We start from the raw sequence: 22252 nt of genomic DNA on the forward strand, positions 1-22252 counted from the left end.
CACTTCTCATTTTCAAATGTCCCCAGAATCTTGCCTTCAGCAGTCTACTCAAATGATACAATCTGGCAGCCACTAATGAAATCCAGGGTTCTGCCCTCTTAAAAGGATATGCAATGCAACTCTCTTGATTAGCAAAGAGACACTAATGTCTGTTCATCAGTTTCCAGAAGTCAATGATATAAGCCTTCTTGTCATATTATGGATGGCTATGCTCTAACTAACCACAGCCCTAATCCCATGCAGACCTGGGCACTCGCTACTTAGGGCCTAACTACACATGAAGATAATGTTGTGTTTGCTAAAATTAAATACCTGGTGCCAATAGGATCTTTTTTTCCTAATACTAATTGCTGTACTGGGGTGGGGGAGCATTTTACAGAGATTGCAGCTGGAGAGGGAAGGATTAAATTTCACCTCTGTGGATGCTGCGATTTTGATAACCATCTGGGGGAAATCCACACCTGGTATTTAATTTTAAAAGACACACAGTGCGATCACTAATCACATCATTAACATCACATGTAGTTAGGCCCTTAGATAACATAAAGGCAGAGGGTTGGATCCTGAGTTTCTGGGAATGGAACAGGATGTTCCCATTGGCAGAAGGAATGGGTAATTTTCACCAGTTTTCTCTCACACCTGCAGTCTCCTGTGGCCCCTGAAAATCTGCTCCAGAGGGCTGGGAGGACTGCCCAGAACAGTCGGAGGCACAAGGGTTTCAGGGGGAAATGGAAATCATCAAAAATTGGCACCTCCTCTTTCCATCAAAGGGAACCTCCACTAGATTGAAAGCTCTTTGGTTAACAGAAGGCGCCCTCTCCACAGCAACGCTCCAGGCATCATTTTTTGGTTTCCAAAAACTGTGGTTCATTTCAATAAATGTATTCTGGAACTCTTAAAACAGTATCTTACTTTGCACTGGGTATGGAAACTGATCATCTCGGCCGTTATTTGAAAAAGAACATGTTTCTAGGCCTTATGCTTGCAGAAACACGCTTGACAGAAACACACTTTGGGCAATGCCTGACGGAAATCTTACAAGAGTGGCCGAGTTCTAGTGATCACGGTAGTGGTTCCAGGACCTTGCATTGCTCCTTACACTTCCACCTGACTAGCAGAAGCAGCCTTCCTCAACCTGGCGTCCTCCAGATGTAGCTCGCCTACAGCTCCCGGCATTCCATTTCTGCAGAATTTATAAGGACACCTCTGAATAAATCTTTGAACAAGGACAGCATCATGTCACCGACAGGCCAAGCCCCAGTCCTCCAGTTCTAAGTAGGACTGCAAATCTGTCTTAATGGGCATAATACATACAAGTCACAAAATCCAGGTTTCCAAGCACAGATTTGGGGTTTGCAGGCTTGCACACCCTTTTGGAAGCCACAAGTTAGTAGCAAGAAATCGGAAAATGTTTGATCTGGTCGAGAGAGAGAAAGACAGAGAGACCATACTTGGAGCTGGTCTGCACTATCAAGCCCTTTTTTAATAACCCAAGGTACACCCAAGCTTCATGCACCCACACGCAGCCCCTTTGCTCCTACTTAACCATATTGCCCGAGGCTGGCTGCAGCTGGGACTTGTCAGAGGCTTGATGCAACTGAACCATGCCTCCAGGGAGCCTCACAGCTGTATGGGATGCGCTTCCTCTCGTCATCATACTATAAAGAGGGAGAGAAGTTGGGAGGAGAGGGCAGCCACAGGAGCAGCCTCAACTGGGAAGGAAGAGATACTTGGAAAGCAAAGCATTGCCACAGCATGGAAGGTGCAGCAGGAACCGACAGGGAACTCTTTCTGGGTTACAACCCAGTGGTGAGCGAGGAAAGTGAACTTCTGATAGGAACAAGTATTGAGGAAGAGGGGAAGTGAATAGAACATTTGCCCAGAAACCCCAGGAAGAGCTTAATGATGCGAAGAGTGTCAACCTCCTATTCGAGGAGGCAGGGGCTCACCAAGACCTCTCTGAAGCAAGACAAGGTTTAGGGGCTCTGAGAGCACTCATAAGTTGGCTGCTCTTATCTGGGGAAGATTTCAGAACAAGGGGAACGCCACACATATTGTCCCTGCTTGGCACATAATGGGAAGCTCTACTTAATAACCTCTCCCTGCCTTGTTTCCCCAGCTGTGCAAAATGAAGGGCAATGCAGGAACCAAAAGGGCTTATTCTGACTTATTGAGCCACTATTTGATTACCCACATGCAACCGTTCTCACAAATTAACACGTGGTAACAGCAAAAATCCTAGCAGTCATCCATAGGAAACTCAAACTACACCATCTTAGCCCAGCTTTGTACTAGTCTAATTGTTCATCCAAGACAAGCAATGACTCTGTCCTTTCTAAATGAACTGGCTCAAGACAAGAGGTATCAGAATGGGTCTCTCTCGAGGTTATGTTTGTGGAGTTCACAATGCAAAGCAATTTCTGCAAGCACGTAGAGACAGAAATGTCATAAGGAACTAATTAACTACATTATCAGATCTATTAAGTTTTCATGCACAATTCAATGTGCTCAGGTTAATTTTAAAGCCCTGAGTGATCTGGGCCCTGTTTGTCTAAGAGACACCTTTCTCCCATACTGTATATCCTTCTCTGTGCCCTTGGATCTTCATTAGAGACCCACTCAAGGATGCTGCCACCATCTTAGATTCAGCAGATCCCAACCATTAGTTCAAGGAAAGAGCACAGTCTTTACTTGCCAAAGGTCCAGGATTCATTCTCTTGCATCTTTGGTTAAAAATGGATCTGGTAACAGATGCCAGGAAAGACCTCTGCCCAAGACCCTGTGAAGGTCATAGTAGGAGGTAATGTCCTCCAGATGTTGCTAGACTACAATTTCCATCATCCCTGACCACTGGCTATGCTGGCTCAGGCTAATGGGCATCCCAAAAACATCTGGAAGGTCACAAGTTCCCCATCCTTGCAGGAGACAACATTGGAGTGGTTGTCGGCTTGTTTTTCAATTGTATTTCCCCCACAATGGTGTAAAACACTGTAACCTTTGGGGAAAACTGTATACAAAAATATTTCCAAATAAACAAACAAACAAATAAATAAAATATACTGGGCAGGACTGGTCAATGTTCTCACTCTATAAAAGGCAACTCCATGTTTGAATGAAATTTCAAGGACTTCCACTGTAGCAGCAGCACTCACCTGGTACTCTGTTAGACAAATAGGGTGCCTGATGAGACAAATTCATGGAGAATAAGGTTATCAGTGGCTACTAGCCATGATAGTGATCCTTTGCCTCCACAATTGGAGGCAGTATGCTTCTGAATACCAGGTGCTGGAATCTGCAGGCAAGGGGGAGAGAGTGCTCTTGTTTTCAAGTCCTGCTTGCGGGCTTTGTGATGTTCCTGTAAGTTAGCATCTGTAAATATGGTAAGTGCAGGTCTATTGGGTGATGTATGGTAATTGACTGAGAGATAAAGGGGGAGTACATGGGTGAGAAGCTGAAGTGTGCTGGGTGATGATTGGCTGAGTGGCTGGCTAGCTGAAGGTATAAATGGAGGTTTGTGAGTGATGAAGGGGGGTCGGTTGGAAGGTGGGAGAGAGAGTCAGTTAGAGAGAGATTGTTGAGTTGGTTGGCAGAGTTCTGAGGGAAGTTTGGATTTGGCTGATATTTAAAGAGGATATATATATGAAACCATACGCTTGTGAAACATTCTAAAAGCAATCTTGTTATTTCCTGTTATTAGTAAATAAATACTTCTTTGGTTTACCAAAGGCCTGATCCTTGGCTGGGGAATATACAGACCAGAAGGGAGGGCAAGGTAATTACCAAGGCTGAACAGAAGCAGTATCTAATGGTGGCAGCGGTGAAGGGAGGAATTGTAACAAGTCAAGTATCCAGAGCAACCCAGAGTTGTATGCTTTTTATATAAAGATACAAGGGGGTTGGGAACAGCATAAGCACTCAGTTGCAAAAGTAACCAGCTAGAGAGAGACTCAGGCAAAGTCTCTGGGAGTATTGGTTATAGGACGTGACTGGTGGTGTTGCCTAGCAGTGGGATCTAGTGAGATCTGTGCTAGAGCGGAGTGAGAAACCATATAAAGGACGGTACGGACTGGTGGTGTCCCTGGTGGTGCCTAGTGAAAGGCAGTAGCCACAAGCAGGTGGGAACCTGACAGGGAGAGCCAGGGAAGGGTGTCACATGTGGTGGCTGTAGCGGTGGGATACGAACAAAAAGAGAGGTGGGATACGAACAAAAGAGGATACGAACAACAGAGAGTCCCTAAACAGTGGTGTGACTGTAAAGGAATAACAAATAAAGATTACTTGTGAGTGAGTGGCAAAGAGTGAGCGAGTTCCGAGAAACATGGCTGAGTTCATGAAGATGCAGAGAGAGGAGCTGGTGGAAAAATGTATAATGTTCCAGTTACCTCATGAGGGTAAAGGGGTGGATGAATTGAGAGTGGCATTAATAACATATACGACAATCCAAACCAAAGAACCTGCAAGAGAGGAAACCCCAGAAGGGTGCTCAAGTAATCCTGCCTATATAGAGTATTTAAGAGAGAAGTTAAGATGGGAACGTGAGGAAAAAGATAAGGATAGAGAAACTACAATGGTAAAAATGAGAATGGAGGCTGACGAAAAGGAAAAGCAGCGAATGTTAGAAACTGAAAGGTTGAGAATGGATGCTGAGATACAAGTGGAAAGATTAAAATTGGATAGAGAGAAATTTCACTCTGAGGAGACAAGGAAAGAGAGAGATGGAGCAAAAATAAAAATTACTCCAAAGGACTTTGCTGTCTATGAGCCTGGTCAAGATCCTCAAATTTATCTCACAACGTTTGAAAAGGCAGCTCAGATGTGGGGGCTACCTGAAGATAAATACATGCAGTATTTATCAAATCTGATTAAAGGGGAATTGGCTGAAGTGTATCAGTACTTCCCCTCAGACAGGCCAGTAACATATGCTGAATTCAAAGAAGCAGTGTTTAAAAGATTCAGACTGGGGCCTGATTATTTTAGAAAGCTTTTCAGAAACTGCCAGATACAGAGAGGGAGGTCTTTCGTGGAGCTGGGGGCAAAACTGATGGACATATTTGGGAAATGGCTGACAAGTGCAAAAGCTCAGTCTGTGGAGGAGGTGAAAAACCTCATGATATTGGATCAGTTGTACCATCAATTGCCACCCGAAATTAGGTTGCTGGTGAAAGATCGTTCCCCTAAAACTATAACAGAAGCAGCGGAGCTGGCCGATCATTTTGCCTCAAACAGATCTGGGTGGATGGCAAAACCACAAAGAGATTTTAAAGCTAGACCAAATAACAATGGCACAAAAGATGTGGTGCCACAGAGAGTAAACCCTCAAATAAAATCAGAAGGGCACAAGACACCTCAGTTTGGGTCTGTGTTCCCTAAAACAGAGGAGAAAATCTGTTACCGATGTGGGAAGCCAGGCCATCTGCGTTTTCAATGTGAGAGTGTAAACCCCCTCAGTAATCCTGTTCAAGGAAGGACAGTAAAGAGTGAACTGAAAGAGGGAGAACCGAAAAAGATACAGTTTTGTCAAATAAACTGGTCAAAGGTCCAAGATTTGGACTCAAGCTTGAGAGAAGAAGTGTGTGTGCAAGGGGCAAATTATTGGGCTTTGCTAGATACTGGGGCTGCTCAGACCTTACTGAGGCCAGATTTAATAAAATCTGAAGACATTTTACCTCAGGAAAAGCTGGTAATCCAAGGGGTAACAGGCGAGCCAGAAAGCATTCCCATGGCCCTAATAAAACTAAAATGGAGGGGAAAGGAGGAGATGTACAAAGTGGGTATCAATGCTCAGCAAGAAGAACCTGTGATTCTGGGCAGAGATATTATGGGGGCAGGAGGAAAGATTTATGTGGTGACTAGACAACAACTTGGCAAAGCAGCAGGAGCCATTTTGACAGAGGCTAAAGAAAATAGGGTGGAACCTATGATTGGGCCTGAGGTTGCCATAACAACTGCTAGTATGCCTAGAGCAAAAGAAACTTTGTTACAAATGGGGTCTGACACAGAGACACAGCAGTTCAGAGAGGAGCTGAAAAATGATAGCAGTTTGAATGTAATGAAGGAAAAAGCCCTCCAAAACAGAATTCCCTTTACAGAAACTCAGAGGGATCAAACTGTGTGGGAGAACGGTGTGCTGTACAGGCTGAGGTTGCCTAATGAATGGGAGAACCACTGTGAAAATGTGTGGGAAAGTGGGGGGAAATCAAAAGCTCTACTAAGATTTCCTATTCCATTGGTGTGCTATGTTGTGAAAGAAACCTCACCCATTTGGTACTTTTATGGGGGGAAGGACTTTGGAAGTGCACAACCTACATCTTTGGTTAAAAACTACATTAGTCTTCAGAGTTTTCCTTCTCATATATCCACGAGGCAGGGGTGTAATACATCCTGTGGGGAAAGAGGAAGGAACCCAGATTTCTTGATGGAAATACAATTAAGCAGGGTGAGATTCAAGCCTGAAGTATATCCATCTGGCGAATCAGAATGTGAGGTCAACTTGTTAAAGCAACCAGTTTCTTGTCAAGTGGTTGTGGTTCAAGATCTTGAGAACAGAGATAGTTTGGATACATCTCAGATAAATAAATTTCTATACCTTTACTGTAGTAAAGAAATGTTTATAAAGGCACATTCCAATATGTTGACAGACAAAGCATTGCAGGTGTGTCCTGAGTCGGGCAGATCACAAGAGTGTTGTTTACGAGTGTCATTAGTGCCACTTCGTTTCAATATTGATCTGGATACCCTGGGGTTCTTGAAGGATTTCTTCACTAGTCTGTCTACAGAAGTAAAAATCCTAATGACTCTAGATCATGGGGTTAAAAAGCTTCATGGTGCAGACATAACATGTACCTTACCCAAGCATCCCAGTAGTTTAAAGGAGTCAAGCCAAATTATTTCTTTCTCATTACACAAACGAGTGAGTCAGAATGAAAGAGTGCTTGAGGAAATCAGGAAACAAGGGAGAGCATTTTTAGGTATGGGTGGTTTTTACAGAAAGTTTAAAAAGGGGTTTGGTGAGATAGCAACCCCACTGCATGAGTTAACGCAGAAAAAGTGTGCTGAGTGTGTGAGATGGGATGAACGGTGCCAAAAGGCTTTCGACCAACTGAAGCAAGCGCTGTGTCAGGGTCCGATATTGATAGCTCTGGACTTTGAACAACCGTTTATAGTGGCAACAGATGCATCTGATTTGGCTCTTGGAGTTGTGCTGATGCAAGAGCGAGAGGGCATCAAGCACCCCATTGCCTACTTAAGTCACAAACTGTCGTCAAGGGAAAGAAACTACTCTTCGGTCCAGGAGGAGTGCCTGGGAAAGCTGAGACCCTACGTCTGGGGAAGGAAGTGCACGGTCATCACGGATCATCGCGCATTGCTGTGGCTGGACACTATGAAAAATAGCAACACCATGCTGCAATGGTGGTCTTGGGCACTGCAGGAGTACCAGATAGACTTTGTTTACATCAAGGGAAAGGACAACGTGTTGGCAGATGGACTTTCGAGGCAGATGGCGGATACTACAATCAAGTGAGCAAGATGTAATTTGAAAAGGACACTTTACCCCAAAGTGATGGACACTTGTATATAAACGCGACGTATTAATCCTGGGTGCAGGAGAAATACTCTGCTGTTATTTAAGGGGGGGGAAATGTGATGTTCCTGTAAGTTAGCATCTGTAAATATGGTAAGTGCAGGTCTATTGGGTGATGTATGGTAATTGACTGAGAGATAAAGGGGGAGTACATGGGTGAGAAGCTGAAGTGTGCTGGGTGATGATTGGCTGGCTAGCTGAAGGTATAAATGGAGGTTTGTGACTGATGAAGAGGAGTCGGTTGGAAGGTGGGACAGACAGTCGGTTACACAGAGATTGTTGAGTTGGTTGGCAGAGTTCTGAGGGAAGTTTGGATTGGATTTGGCTGATATTTAAAGAGGATATATATATGAAACCATACGCTTGTGAAACATTCTAAAAGTAATCTTGTTATTTCCTGTTATTAGTAAATAAATACTTCTTTGGTTTACCAAAGGCCTGATCCTTGGCTGGGGAATATACAGACCAGAAGGGAGGGCAAGGTAATTACCAAGGCTGAACAGAAGCAGTATCTAATGGTGGCAGCGGTGAAGGGAGGAATTGTAACAAGTCAAGTATCCAGAGCAACCCAGAGTTGTATGCTTTTTATATAAAGATACAAGGGGGTTGGGAACAGCATAAGCACTCAGTCGCAAAAGTAACCAGCTAGAGAGAGACTCAGGCAAAGTCTCTGGGAGTATTGGTTACAGGACGTGACTGGTGGTGTTGCCTAGCAGTGGGATCTAGTGAGATCTGTGCTAGAGCGGAGTGAGAAACCATATAAAGGACGGTACGGACTGGTGGTGTCCCTGGTGGTGCCTAGTGAAAGGCAGTAGCCACAAGCAGGTGGGAACCTGACAGGGAGAGCCAGGGAAGGGCGTCACAGGCTCCTCGTGTGAAATTGGTTGGCCCCTGTGAGAACAGGATGCTGGACTAGATGGGCCACTGGCCTTATCCAACAGGGCTCTTCGTATGTTTTTATGTTCTATACGTATGGGAAAGTAATATGGTCAGCTCACTTCAGCCATTTAGAAAAGTGGCACAGTCTAAAGTTTACGAGGGCTTTTACTTCTGAGTTAAAAAGTTGGATTGTTCTAGGTCACATTGACTAGGCTCCTTGCTGTCTATTTTGTACTGAGTTTCTCATAAATAAATAAAGCAAACTGGTAGCCCACGTGTTGTCCTAAAGATGCCACAACCTACTGTCCCTGACCACTGGCCATGCTGGCTGGGGCTGATGAGAGCTGGAGGCCACCGCATCGGATACCTCTGGCCTAATCCAACATACAGTGCACTTTTATCTGGGAGTAAGGCAACAGGACTTACTTCTGAGTAGATGTGTGTGGGATTGCAAATAACGTTTCTGGAGCCAGATCTGTGAGCAGGACCCAGATCAAAGAAACCTGAACAGCTGACTCTGTTGTCATAACTTTCAGTTCCCATGCTCTGTGCCAATATTGTCTTTCCAGTTGAGAAGATGGAAAAGTCCAAGCTAACTTCAGGAAAGCAGCATGAACTTTTTTCCATCATCAAAGGGTTTCACTCTAATAGTGCACTGGTCTCTACTGTAGAAGCACTGAAAGAAAAATACAATGGCCTTTTCATCTTTGAAACACTGTGGGAACAAGAGAATGCATAGCTTTCCTTCCATTTTGCAAGGGGAGGGTGGAGGGAAAGAAGCATGTAACAGCTCTTCCAGACTACAGCAGTAGTTATAAAATGTATTTATTCAAGCTGTGTCTGCGGAGGTGAGGAGGGAAGGATGGGCATTCTGGACTCCATCATCACCCAGAGAACCAAGAGCTGCTGGAAGTTGAGACCCTTTGCCTCCTAGTGAGATTTTTCCCAACAAGGAAAGACCAGCTTGGCCTCAAGTGGATTTAAAGGCTTCTTAACAACTCACATCACACACTGGCTTTCCTGCTGGCCTTGTGTGTCTAGTCTTTTGATCAGCAGTAGGGAACCTCCAACCCCCAGGCCTCATTAGACTCACCAAGGCCCCACCTTCATTTGGCCCACAAGGCTATTCTGGCCATGTCATGATCACCTACCCAAAGGTAAAGGTGTGCTTGGGCTGAAAGGGGGTTTGCAAACACTGCCAATCAGCTGATCAGTGGCACCTGCAAATCCACATGCACAGTGCTTTGCAAGCATCAACAATCAGCTGATAGCCAGGGCTTTGGTGCAGAGTGCTATGAAAGAAAAGGTCACGTGACATCATTGTAACATCAGGTGGTTCCTGTCAAACTTGGCCTGCAGAGGAGGGGGGGGCAGTGGCCGAGATGCAGTCCCTAACCCCTGCTTTAGATTGCTTTTTCAGCTAAGAGCAGTGGATAAACAAATGGTGCAGATAAATAAATACAGTAAATGATTTTAATTTATTGCTGATGATCACTACGAGCTCAATCAAGAAAAGGTGGAATGTAAAATTTTAAATAAATCAATAGGCCAGAGGGTTTGGGGCTGTATTTATATATTCTGTACAGTGTCTGCTTATTGGTTCAATTCAGGCATCATGGCAAATCATGGTTTGTGTGAACCATAGTTAAGAACCTAGACTATGGTTTGAGCTTCCAGACTAAAAGCAGGCAAACCATGACTTAAGAATGCTTGTCAGCTTTCATTTTCCATCTGCTTAGCACTCAGCCTCTCTTGAGGTGGAGAAATGGCTCTAACTTCGTTCATACATAATAGCAAACCACAGCTAGCACATCCTGTAGCTGCAAAGCAGCATCAAACCATGGTTCAGTCACCTCTTTAAGCAGCTCCTCACAAACCAAGAATTTGCAATCAGAGAATGAGTTCAGGGTCACGAATGTAGTCAATAGAAGTCTGGTGGATGCTGGTCCAAGGGTAACAAGCAATGCTTTCCATAATACAGCCTTGCCTTTTGACACAGGGTATTTGGTTAACTAGTATGTAGATTCTGTAGATGCACTAAGACTGGGTTAGCCAACAAGGTATCCTTCAAATGCTGGCGGCTTTCAACTCCCATCATGCCTGACCATCGGCCATGCTAGCTGGGGTTGATGGGAGCTGTAGTCCACAGCATCCAGAGGGCATACACTGGTTACCTTTCATCTGAAGATCTTTTGTGCTTTTAATCATTTATGGGTATATTGAATTGTTTGTCACAATTTAAAATATTGAAGGCTACAATCCAATATATACACTTACCTGGGAGTAACCCAATACTTCTGAGTAGACAGGTATGGGACTGTAAGTAACCTCCAGACCTTCTTGGAAAGCAGCTCTCATCACCCCCTGACAATTGGTCATGCTGGCTGAGGCTGATGGGAGTTGGAGTCCAACAACATCCGGAGGGTACCACTTTGGCCACTCCTGCACTAAGGTGTTAAGATACCATTTGAAATAGGGTTGCCAGGTTCAATCCCTGAGACTGATCCTGTATCTTTAGGAGAAGAGAAAGTTAGCCAAGTGCAGGTGTTCTTGTAACCCTGTAATGGGAAAAACCACAAGGTGGAATTCTCCCTCAACCCTGCACAACTTTTAAAGATACGAAAGACCTCTTGGAGGCTGGGCCTGGCAACCAAGAGATCTTTTGTATCTTTAAAAGTTGTGCAGGGGGGAGGGAGAATTCCACCTTGTGGTTTTTCCTATTACAGGGTTGCAAGAACACCTGCACTTGGCTGACTTTCTCTTCTCCTAAAGATACAGGATCAGTCTCGGGGATTGAACCTGGCAACCCTAGTTTGAAATGATCTACGACTCATCAGAAACTAGCAGTTAAAAGCCAGAGCTTAGAGAGGTATTTTAAGTAACTAAGTATATAAAGAAGAGCAAGCTACCTCCTAACATCCAGCTATAGTAGATTATTTGAACTGGTCTTCCAAAGAGATACTAGGCTCTAATCCTAGACATACTTACTTGGGAGAAAACCTTATTTAACTCGCTGGGACTTGCTTTTGAGCAAGCATGCCTACGATTGCACTGTGAAACGCTAATGATTTACAGAAGCCTAATGACATACAGGCATTTGAATAACATGGGCTGAAAGTGGCATGCCTGTTATCAGGCTCCCAATCATAGGGAAACTTCTGGAATCTCCCTGCATACCTTCGCACTCACCACATGAAAAGTGGAACTAGAGCTGACGTGGACAGTGAGACTGAGGGAGGGGCTTGCCAGTGAAACCCCTCCCATTTAAACCCACCCCTTTAAGCCCATATGTGTTCCCCCGGACGCCCACACAAGGCTAGAAAGGTCTACAGAACACAGCAGCATTTACCAATAGATTTTTCTTTTCACTATTCTGTGTTAGAAAATAATATCTTGAAAGCAAGGAAATTAGCTTTTGGTTTGTTTTTATAAATGAGAGTACTAACGAGCAATAACCGTCAGCCATGTTGCCTTAGCTTTACTATTCCAAATGCACAAAAGATTCCAGTCGTACTATCTTTCCTTCCAAATATTCATCCACCCTTTTATTGTGCAATTGCTTTTGCCAACTATTGCTCCCAATGCAAGCTGTTGCTTAAAAAAAAAGTCACTATGCTGAATATTTTACAGCCTCTGCTCAAGCAGAAAAATTAACTAATGCCACTTTCAGAGCACATTTTACCCAGAATTCTAGTCTTGCACACACAGCTCAATAAAACGATATGGGGGGAATGATGGAGGTCTGAAGAAGGGGAGGAAAGCTGCTCTATTTATCATTGCTTCCCTTAGGGAACTACTCAGAATTGCACTATCGCAAGACTGCTAAAAATTCTATTAGACAAGTAAGACCTGCAACAAAACAAAAGAGTGCTCCTATTCAGAGTACCAGCCAGCTAGCCATGCTCTCTTCCAGGTTACACCATTCCATCCTTCCCATTTCCTTCACCACCAACAGTCACTCAACATTCCATGCTCACTAAGCATGCTCAGTTCTCATTGGGCTAATCTGTACTTCTTCTAACCTTGAAGTCCCCCCAAGCCTGCCAGTACCTCCTTCTTGAGTATGGATAGTACCATTTGGGTTATATAAGGATCAGCATTTGGAGAACGAGTTCACCGGTAAGATACATGATAGCCTTCAACCACTTCCCACAACACTGGCCTCCAAAGTTTATTTGGGGAACAGGGAGCTCTGAGACTTAAAATGGTTCCGATTTGGAAGGCAAATGTATCCTAGCATTCCAATGCGCTGCAGTACCCAAGTGATGTGATCCAATCCAATCCTGCCACATTGGTCAATGCAGCCCAAGTATGTATTAGCAAAAAAGTCAACAGAGCTTGCCTTGGAACTCATTAAGAACATGTATAATGCCCATTTTCTCACTGTAGGTATGAGCTGAAGAGGTGTGCTGAACTTAGTCTTAGTCCCATGGAGCTTTGGACAGAACTAAACATTGTAAAATGCCCTCGAGAAAAGCAACCACTACCCCATGTCCTGCCAATTGGCTCTTCCCCTCTCAGCCATCGTAGCTGGCTGCAGCAGAGGAAGAGATGAAATAGCAATGCCTCCATTGGTCTGGCTGGAGCCAATTAACATTTGGCTCCTCCTCTCCTAGAACTGCCTCCATTCACAGCTATTCCACAGACAGCCATGCGGTAGGGGAAGAGATGAGTCAGTGAGGCCTCCTCCATCAGCTGGCTAGGAATGACTGCCGTTTGTCTGGCTCCTCCTCTCTCAGAATGGCCGTGGCCATTCCTCTGGGACATTATACAACTTTATTCTGTGACAGTTTGAAAGAAGTGGCACATAGATTTGTTTCTTTTCCTCTTCCCTACCCATTTTGCCTTTTGTAGCACACCTAATAGATTGTAGGACATTATTTTACACTGCAAGCCTCTTTGGCTGAAAAGATGTATATCAGCGTAGGTAGCAAGTATATAAAATGTTTTGAGTTTTTCTGCCCCTGCTGGTAGCATCAATTGTATGGAGCAGAAGTGATGAAACACACAATACGATCATGTCAGAACACAAAGGATGCACTACCACAGAGTGGGGAGAACTCAACACAGCAATGTCACTTTCAGCAGCATCCCCATGTCTTTGTTAACATCCACTTCTGTCCTTACTAGTCATCTGCCCAACAGAATGGAATAATGCTTGCCAACTTCTGTATTTTAACACTGCTCTCCTCCATGTGCACCACATGGCTCTCACTGTGGCTGACATTATCATATAATAACCACAAAACAGTTTAACATAACAAATCAAAAGCCACAATCTCACCATCCAATACGGAAATCTGAACCCTTTCCTAAAAAGGAAGGTCATTGCCACCCTCTCAAAACTCAATTATAACAGAGTCAATTGGATTTGCTTCTCAGAACAGGGACTGCGTACCCATCATACATTTAAAGCACATCTGAAGCCCATTCCTTCCCCCAAGGAATCCTGGAACTGTAGCTTACCCCACACAGAGCTATAGTTCCCAACACCCTTAAAAAACTCCAGTTGCTACGATTCTTTGGGGGAAGTCACGTGATTTAAATGTATGGTATATACACAACCAGGGATTGCAAAGAGAGAGTGGTCATTGTGGAGAAGGCTCAAGATCTGGGCACTCTCATTTACACATCTATAGTCAAGAAGACTTTGATCTGGGTCTCCTTAGCTGATTGTAATACGCACAGGGGAACAGAAGGGAGGAGATGCTCTAGGTGTCATTGTGCAGCTGACCATCTGAAAATATTAGTATTTTCATAGACAGTATACAAATGTACCACATCTGTATTGTACTTTCTAAGTTAAGCCCTGCGTAGTTTCCAACACATGACTGAGGACCAGCTTAGATAGCCAAATATATATATATTGTCCTCCTTGCTACCTTTACACCTGCACTGGGTGTGGTGCCGAGATCATTCACATCACTGCTACCTGATCCTTTTAACAGAAGATGACAGAGAATGTACCAGGGACAAAGCAGGTTTTCTGCTACTGAGGTAGGGTCCCTTTCACAAAGATGACCTTTGTGAGCAGTAGGAAAAGATGCAACTGCAAGAAGAAACCAGGGAAGCCCATTGTGCATACATTTGAGATGTCTCAGATGCCTTTCATTTCAGTAGTGCAATAATTTGTATTACTTGCTTTCTGACTTCTTGGTTGGCAGCTCTGCATGCCAGCCAAGAAGACTTTTATGTTGCAAAAATTGGTTGGGGCTCTTTCTCCCCACCAGCCACCATCTCTCTCCTTGCCTAGCCTTGTGGACACATCGGCATGATGTCATTGAGCTCTTCCTTGCAACAGTGAGATTTTAAAATGTTTAGATTTTTAAAACATTAACATACTGTGGCAATTTAGTGGCCGTACGTGGGCCAATCTTGTTCTAATCGCTGCATGAACCCCTGTAGAAACACCATTCAAACTGGGCCGATAGGTTCTTCTGCAATGGGGGAGCCAGAAGAAACTGCACTGCTCATAGGAAAGAAAGCATTTCCACACCCTAATGAAAAAGGTCACTCTTGGCTGTAGCAGAGGTTGTGGAACTAAGACAGCACTCCCACTTATTGTTGTTTTCGTTATCAAACATAACAATTATTGTCATGTTAATTTAGAACAGGGATAGCCAACATGATCCCTTCCCGGTGATGCTGGACTCCAGCTCCCATCAGCCCCAGCCAGCATGATCAATGGTCAGCGATAATGAGTGCTGGAGTTCAACCACTTGTGAAGGGTGCGATGTTTGCTGCCCCTAATTCAGAAGCTGGTTGCCTGGTGGAGCACAGCAACAACCCTAGCTCCCCAACAGCAACGTCACTGTCACTTACAATGGGGGGGGAGGAGATGGTGACCTGTCACCTCTCTCCTTCCAGCAAGTGACAGCAACGCTGCTGCTGTGAAGCTCTGCCTCACCAGGTAAGCTGCTTCTGCCCTAATTTGGAAGGAATAATAAGATTTCTTATTTTTAAGAAAACAACACATGTGTGGTGTACAGATTCTTTCAATGCATTTCCAGAGGAGGGGGTTAAAATAGAAAACTATTTTTCTCTTTAGCCTACAATGCAGGCATTTTGTTGTTGTTGTGTGCCTTCAAGTCGATTACGACTTACGGCGACCCTGTTAGTACAGACATAATGGTGTCCTACCTCCTACCTATGATGAGAAGACCAGCATCAGCCCACAGACTTGTTCCTAACTGGCTCATAAGCACATCTCCCTCTCCAGTCATCTTCAGAGCTCACCAGAGTGAGCATAACTATCCATGGTTATCTCAACTCACAGATTTGCAAACCTATTGATAGCTAATCACATCATTACAAAAAAACGGCTGTGCAGAAATTAGCGCTAACGGCTAATCCATGGTGCACTCCAAAAATGTAAGGGGGGGGGCAGAATCGGCATAGATGAGGAAAAGAACAAGAAAGCCTATGGTGCTCTTGATGTCCTAACCATGACAGAAAAGGTTAGGTGGCATTTCTTCTACACAATCCATAGAAGTCTTTGTGCAGATTTACAAGCTTTGCAGAGTTGTCTAAGTTTCTACAGTAACCACTAAACCTTAGAACAATGGTTCCCAAACATTCTTTTCCATGGACCACTTGAAAATTGCTGAGGGTCTTGGCAGACCACATCATAGTTTTTCTGCCTGCTGTAGCCATTGTCACGCACTGTCCTAGGTGCAGTATAGTTTTTAATGGTATTCTTGTTGCTGCTCCTTGCATTATATTTTATTATATTACAATTTGCGTTTCATAGAATTCAAACTGAAATACAGTAAAAATAAATAAATAAATAAAAGAAGCAATAAAATACCATTAAAATCAGTAAGACTATTTAATGTGGACATGCTGGGGATGGCCTGAAAGAAGCTTGCGGACCGCTAGTGGTCCACAGACCACAGTTTGGGAACCCTGCCTTAGCACATGTTTTAGACCTAGGTAGGGGAGAGAAATACCTTAATTTTTATTTTTCAATTTTATTTATTTATTTATTTATTTTTGCAATACTGGTTATTCAGGGTTAAAACTGAATGCACACACAACACGCATCAGTTACTAAGAAGCTTTTGGCAAAAGCGAAGTTGCGTTAGCACAACACAGAACTCTGAAAATCCACAGATTTACTCATCAATCATCAGTTACTCCCAAATGATTTTAGCAAATTAAAAAAAATATATGCTTACCAAATACTATTGCTTTAGCAAAAGGAGGAAACAATTCTGTATGCCTGAATAAGTGTTTATGAATCTGCCAGAGTTCTTTGTGCAATTTCTTAAAGTCACTGTATCTCTTCCAAACGACTATCTGAAGCGAAAACAGAAAACAAACACACCCATGAGGCAATTATTCCTGCTAATTGAGCATTTACTAAGTATGGCAGAAAACAACACAGTAGCTTATTATATGAGTCCTGCGAGACGTTTTTAAAAGTCACTAAAATCTTTAGCTGTAGCTATTATTCCAATCTAGCCTTTGCGATTAACAGTCATCTTCTCTCCCCAATCATCCCCGCGAAGAATGTTAATCACTATATTAAGCAAGTTATTTTCCAGTGCAGTCCACAAGCTACTTAAACTACCATAAACTGATGGTGCGCTTGAACTTAAGCAGTCTCCAGCCCAACCAGCTAAAAGGCCATTTGTACGTCCCAACAGACAGAAAGTTGCTTATACCACGTCAAACCACAGGTCCACTGATCTTGGGCCCCATCTGCACTGCACATTTAAAGCAGTATCATGCCACTTTCAACAGTCATGGTTTCCCTCAAAAAATCCTGGGAGCTGTTGTTTGTGAGGGGTGCTGAGAGTTGCTAGGACACCCCTATTCCCATCACAGACCAACAATTCCCACAGTGGTTTAACCAGTAGTGTTAGAGGCAAATTCAGAAGTGCATTGTCCCTTCAAGATACTCACACTACACCCCCTCAAAGCCACTCTTCCTTCTATGATTATACAACCTTATAAGATTATACAATAACATGAGCTTTCAGTCTCTTTTTATTTGAAGTACTATCCCTTAGTGATGCATTGCAACAATCAATGCAGATCTCCATGGATTGTCTTTCAGCTAGATCTACTATTTTCTGTGTGCGTACATGGCCAAATGTACTAAGATGCTGTAAGGTAAGGAACTTCCTTAACTGAGTTTCCCTTTTTGCTTACCATACTAAGAGTAAAGGGGAGGGTGTTAGATATTGAGAAGAGTAATCTCAGTGGCTGACTTGCCTCCTTTCACTCTGATTGGTTCCAATCAGCAGGAAAGGACACTGAAAACATAGGGACCCTGATCCCCAAAATGTAAGGGGTCTAAGATCCTCTGGGACCCTGGACAACTACACCCCTTGGTTTAGCAATTAATCCCTCTTCCCAGGGAAGTCTCTGCATTGTAGCTCTGTGAAGGGAAAGGGGGTCTCCTAACAACTCTGCTCAACACCATGCTGAGCTTCCTGCTGCCTTGCCCCTCCCCCTCTCTGTAACCCACAGCGACGTGCAGTATTGGGAAGTCAGAAGAGCAATGCACTGCCGCTAGTATAAGTAGCCCACTTCATTATCTGAGGAATAATTTCTTCAAGGCAACTAGGCAGAGAAGCTTGTGGACTTGTGGACTTATTTGCAAGGCTACATAAATGAGGAATAGGCTTTTTGGTTGAAAAAAATGGTACTAATTCAGAAAATATGGTGTGGACTGTGCTTTTTTTCTTGAGCGATAATCAGGAGCAGACAGAGCAGGATACAGCAAGTACCTGGACACCCCTTCAAAAGTTAGGGAGAAAGGATGCATAGGTGAGGGCCTTGAGGGCCTGTACACTATGTTGCAGCTCTCCAAGTGATATTGGAGATTTGAAGCCCCCTTGCCCCCAGGAGAAGGAATATTGGAGTTAAAAATGTTTTCCCCCTCCAAACAGTTGGGGAAAAAGAAAGGGAAATACTAGGTTTTTTTACCACTAAGAGTAAAATTTGGATAATCTTGGAACTTGTTTCACTTTTTAAAAAATCTATTACCTACAGTTCTAGCCTTAAGCAAACCTAAGTGATAATCAACCAAAATAACTTAAACACAACTCTTTTCCAGCCAATTTCTCTCATCTCCAAGTTTTAAATATCGGACATTCCATATAGACAAATGGTAGATTCTTTTCTGGCAACCCACAACATATTTCATGCTGCACCCTGCATTTGGGCCAAAGTTTATGTACAAACTCTGGTTTATCAAAATCTGATCAATATGTTTGATGCCAAATATCCCACTTGAACAACTGTTTGGAAGCAAAAGACACCAATAACACAAAAGTCATAAATGATGGGATCTGTTGCTGTTTGTTTGTAAAGAGTATAGATAATCTCATTTTCTGTTTCCAGTAGATCAATAGGAAAGGGAAATTCCATCAGAATCACATCTCTGCTTGAAACAGATCAGGCCTGGAAATGCCTCACTAAGGCACATGATGCAGCATATGCTGTGATATTTTCTTTTTGGTCTGAAGCTGCTGTCCATAACAACTTTGTATTGTCAAAATTCTTGAAATTTGCACCTTTAAATTATATCCTTGTTGTATGGGGATTAACAGCAGGGCAACAAGAATAGACTTTACATCCCCTAATGGTCACTAAGAGAGTTATACTTCAAGCCTGGAAGGACAAATATCCAGCATTACACAATGGTTTGATGACCTAAGTGCCCTTGCTACATTCTAGCATAATTTCTATAAACACCAACTTCATTTATTTGGGCATTTTGATGGCTTATATGGATCTATATGTGTAAGCATATAAGCACAGAAGGGAGCAGAAAAAGAGGAAGGCCAAACAAGAGATGGATTGATTCCATAAAGGAAGCCACACACCTGAATTTACAAGATCTGAACAGGGTGGTTTATAACAAATGCTACTGGAGGTCGCTGATTCATAGGATCACCATAAGTCGTAATTGACTTGAAGGCATATAACACACACATATGTGTAAGCTAAAATGGAGGTAATGATGTTTAAACGTACTGATAATGTGAGCTGATTAAGGCCTGTCTTTTTGTTTATTTGTTATTTCGATTTCTTTCTTTTTTCTTTAACGAAATTGCATTTAAGAATCAGTAAAAATAAAAACAAATAAAACAGATCAGGCCTCGACAATGAGCTGGTTCACACAACACACTAAGCCAAACCTCGGCTTAATGACACTGTGCAAACGTGCGGGCTCCCGGTATTGCTCACAGTGTCTTTGTTTCTTCCCAGTTCTTTGTGCTGCTAAGCCAAGATTTGGTACAGCATGTCAAGATTCCTTTGGAATTCCGTCCCCTTAAATATTAGATAGGCATCATCTCTGTTATCTTTTTGGTGCCTACTGAAAACCTTCCTCTTTCAACAAGCCTTTTAAGTAGAGACCTTATCCCAGTTTGTGTCTGTACTGGAATTGCTTTCTAAAAGTTTTTAAAGCTTTTAAAAAAAAAAAATGTTTTCAAGATGTTTTAATATGTTTTTTAAATGTTTTATTTTAATATGTTTTTAAAGATGTTTTGTTTTTGTTAATATGTTTTAGAGTATTTTTAGTGTTTTTGTTTGCCACCCTTGGCTCATTCTGGGAGGAAGGGCGGGATATAGATAGATAGATAATAAATAAATAAATAAATAAATAAATAAAGATTTGTCATAAAGCTCTCTCCTCACTAAACACGAGTTGTAAACCAAGGACAAACCAAACAAAAAAAAAAATGTTTATTGATGCCGCGACCATTACACCAAAAACAGTGAGCTCCTGGGCCCAATTCAGGTTGTTAGTACTAGCATATAAAGCCCTAAAATGGCTTGGGACCCAAGTACCTAAAATAATGCCTTCCCAATATCAACCACCTCAGACCCTATGATCAGCAGGTGAGGACTTGGTGGTGGTATGGAGTGCCCTCCCCCCAGTGAGGTGCATCTTTCTCCATCTAACTTTCAGGAGAAATTTGAAAACATTCCTGTTTACCCTGGCATTTGATGGCTGAAGAGGACTGTTCCTGGCAACCTAAAGATTACAGATGAAATAAGGTTTTTAAGCTGTTTTTTAGAATGTTTTCACTGGGTTATACTACATTTTAACTGTGTTTTAAACTGTTTTTAATGGTGATTGTGTTTTTGGAATGTTTTTAGTATATTTTTTCTTAGAGGTTAAGGTGATGGACTATGACCTGGGAGACCAGGGTTCGAATCCCCACACAGCCATGAAGCTCACTGGGTGACCTTGGGCCAGTCACTGCCTCTGGTAAACCCCTTCTGAATGCCACTTACCATGAAAACCCTATTCATAGGGTCGCCCATAAGTCGGAATCGACTTGAAGGCAGTAAAAAAAAAATGTTTGCCACCCTGGGCTCCTTCGGGAGACAGGGCGGGATGTAAATTCAATAAATAATAACAACCATCACCACCAACCTTAGCTACAGCAGCAAAAAAGACCAGGGAGGAACAAAGTGTCTGTGAGCTCTGTGATGTTCCTGTTTATAGTGTAAATATGGTAAGTGCTGTTTATATAGAAGACATATGGTAAGTGGAGTGAAAGAGGAGGGGGGAGTACATGAGCAGTAGAATGCTGGATGATTGGCTGAGCGTTTGAATGACTGGGAGTATAAATGGAAGAATGACAGTTGAATCTGGGTGGATGTTGGGAGTGTGGAGAAAGAGGTGTTTGAGGGTGGAGGTCAGGAGTGTGGAGAAAGAGGGAGTTGGAGTTCTGATTAATAATAAGTCAAGTACAAAACAGGAATAGATGAAACCATACGCTTGTGAAACATTCTAAAACTAATCTTGTTATTTCTGATATTTAATAAATACTTATTTGGTTTACCAAAGGCCTGATCCTTGGCTGGGGGATATACAGACCAGAAGGGAGGGCAAGGTAATTACCAAGGCTGAACAGAAGCAGTATCTAATGGTGGCAGCAGTGAACGGAGGAATAATAACAATTCAAGTATCCAGAGCAACCCAGAGTTGTATGCGTTATCTATAAAGATACAAGGGGGTTGGGAACAGCATAAGCACGCAGTCACAAAAGTAACCAGCTAGAGAGAGACTCAGGCAAAGTCTCTGGGAGTATTGGTTATAGGACGTGACTGGTGGTGCTGCCTAGCAGGGGGGTCTAGTGAGATCTGTGCTAGAGCGGAGTGAGAAACCATATAAAGGACGGTCCGCACTCGTGGTATCCCTGGTGGTGCCTAGTGAAAGGCAGTACCCACAAGCAGGTGGGAACCTGACAGGGAGACCAGGGAAGGACGTCACATGTGGTGGCTGTAGCGGTGGGATTCGAACCCTAGACAGTCCCTAAAAGTGGTGTGGCTAAAAGAAATAACAAATAAAGATTACTTGTGAGAGTGACTGGCAAAGAGTGTGTGGCAAAGTGCGAGTGAACTCCTAAAAACATGGCTGAATATATAAAGATGAAAAGAGAGGAGCTGGTGGAGAAGTGCATAACATTCAATTTACCTCATGAGGGTAAAGGGGTAGATGAATTGCGAGTAGCATTGATAGCATTCGTATCTGTTCAACAAAAACAACCTGTCGGAGAAGAGAACCCAGAAGGGTACTCAAGCAATCCCGCTTATATATAGTATTTGAGAGAGAAGTTAAAGTTGGAAACTGAGAGATTGAGGATGGAAGGTGCAGAGAAGGAAAAACAGCGGGAGTTGGAAATTGAGAGAATGAGAATGGATGCTGAAAGGATGAGAATGGGGTTTGAGGAGAGGGAGAAGCAACGAGCATTGGATGCTCAGATACAGGTGGAAAAGTTAAAATTTGAAAGAGAGAAGTTTCATTCTGATGAAACAAGA

At 43.1% G+C, this 22252-nt stretch overlaps 1 protein-coding gene across 4 annotated transcripts in view; it reads right to left on the reverse strand.

Annotated features, from left to right (window-relative positions):
* RPS6KC1 (ribosomal protein S6 kinase C1) overlaps positions 1-22252 on the reverse strand; it is a 149805-nt gene that overhangs the window by 102426 nt on the left and 25127 nt on the right. For 3 of the 4 annotated variants that reach the window (XM_061625231.1, XM_061625230.1, XM_061625229.1), the window contains exon 3: positions 16639-16759. The exons of the other annotated variant lie outside the window; for it this stretch is intronic. In XM_061625231.1, the coding sequence (XP_061481215.1) occupies positions 16639-16759 (121 nt within the window). The remainder of the gene's footprint in view (positions 1-16638; positions 16760-22252) is intronic. 4 annotated transcript variants of the gene reach the window in all.

This window comes from Rhineura floridana, chromosome 4 (assembly GCF_030035675.1).
Source record: "Rhineura floridana isolate rRhiFlo1 chromosome 4, rRhiFlo1.hap2, whole genome shotgun sequence".
Taxonomy (NCBI): Eukaryota; Metazoa; Chordata; class Lepidosauria; order Squamata; family Rhineuridae; genus Rhineura; species Rhineura floridana.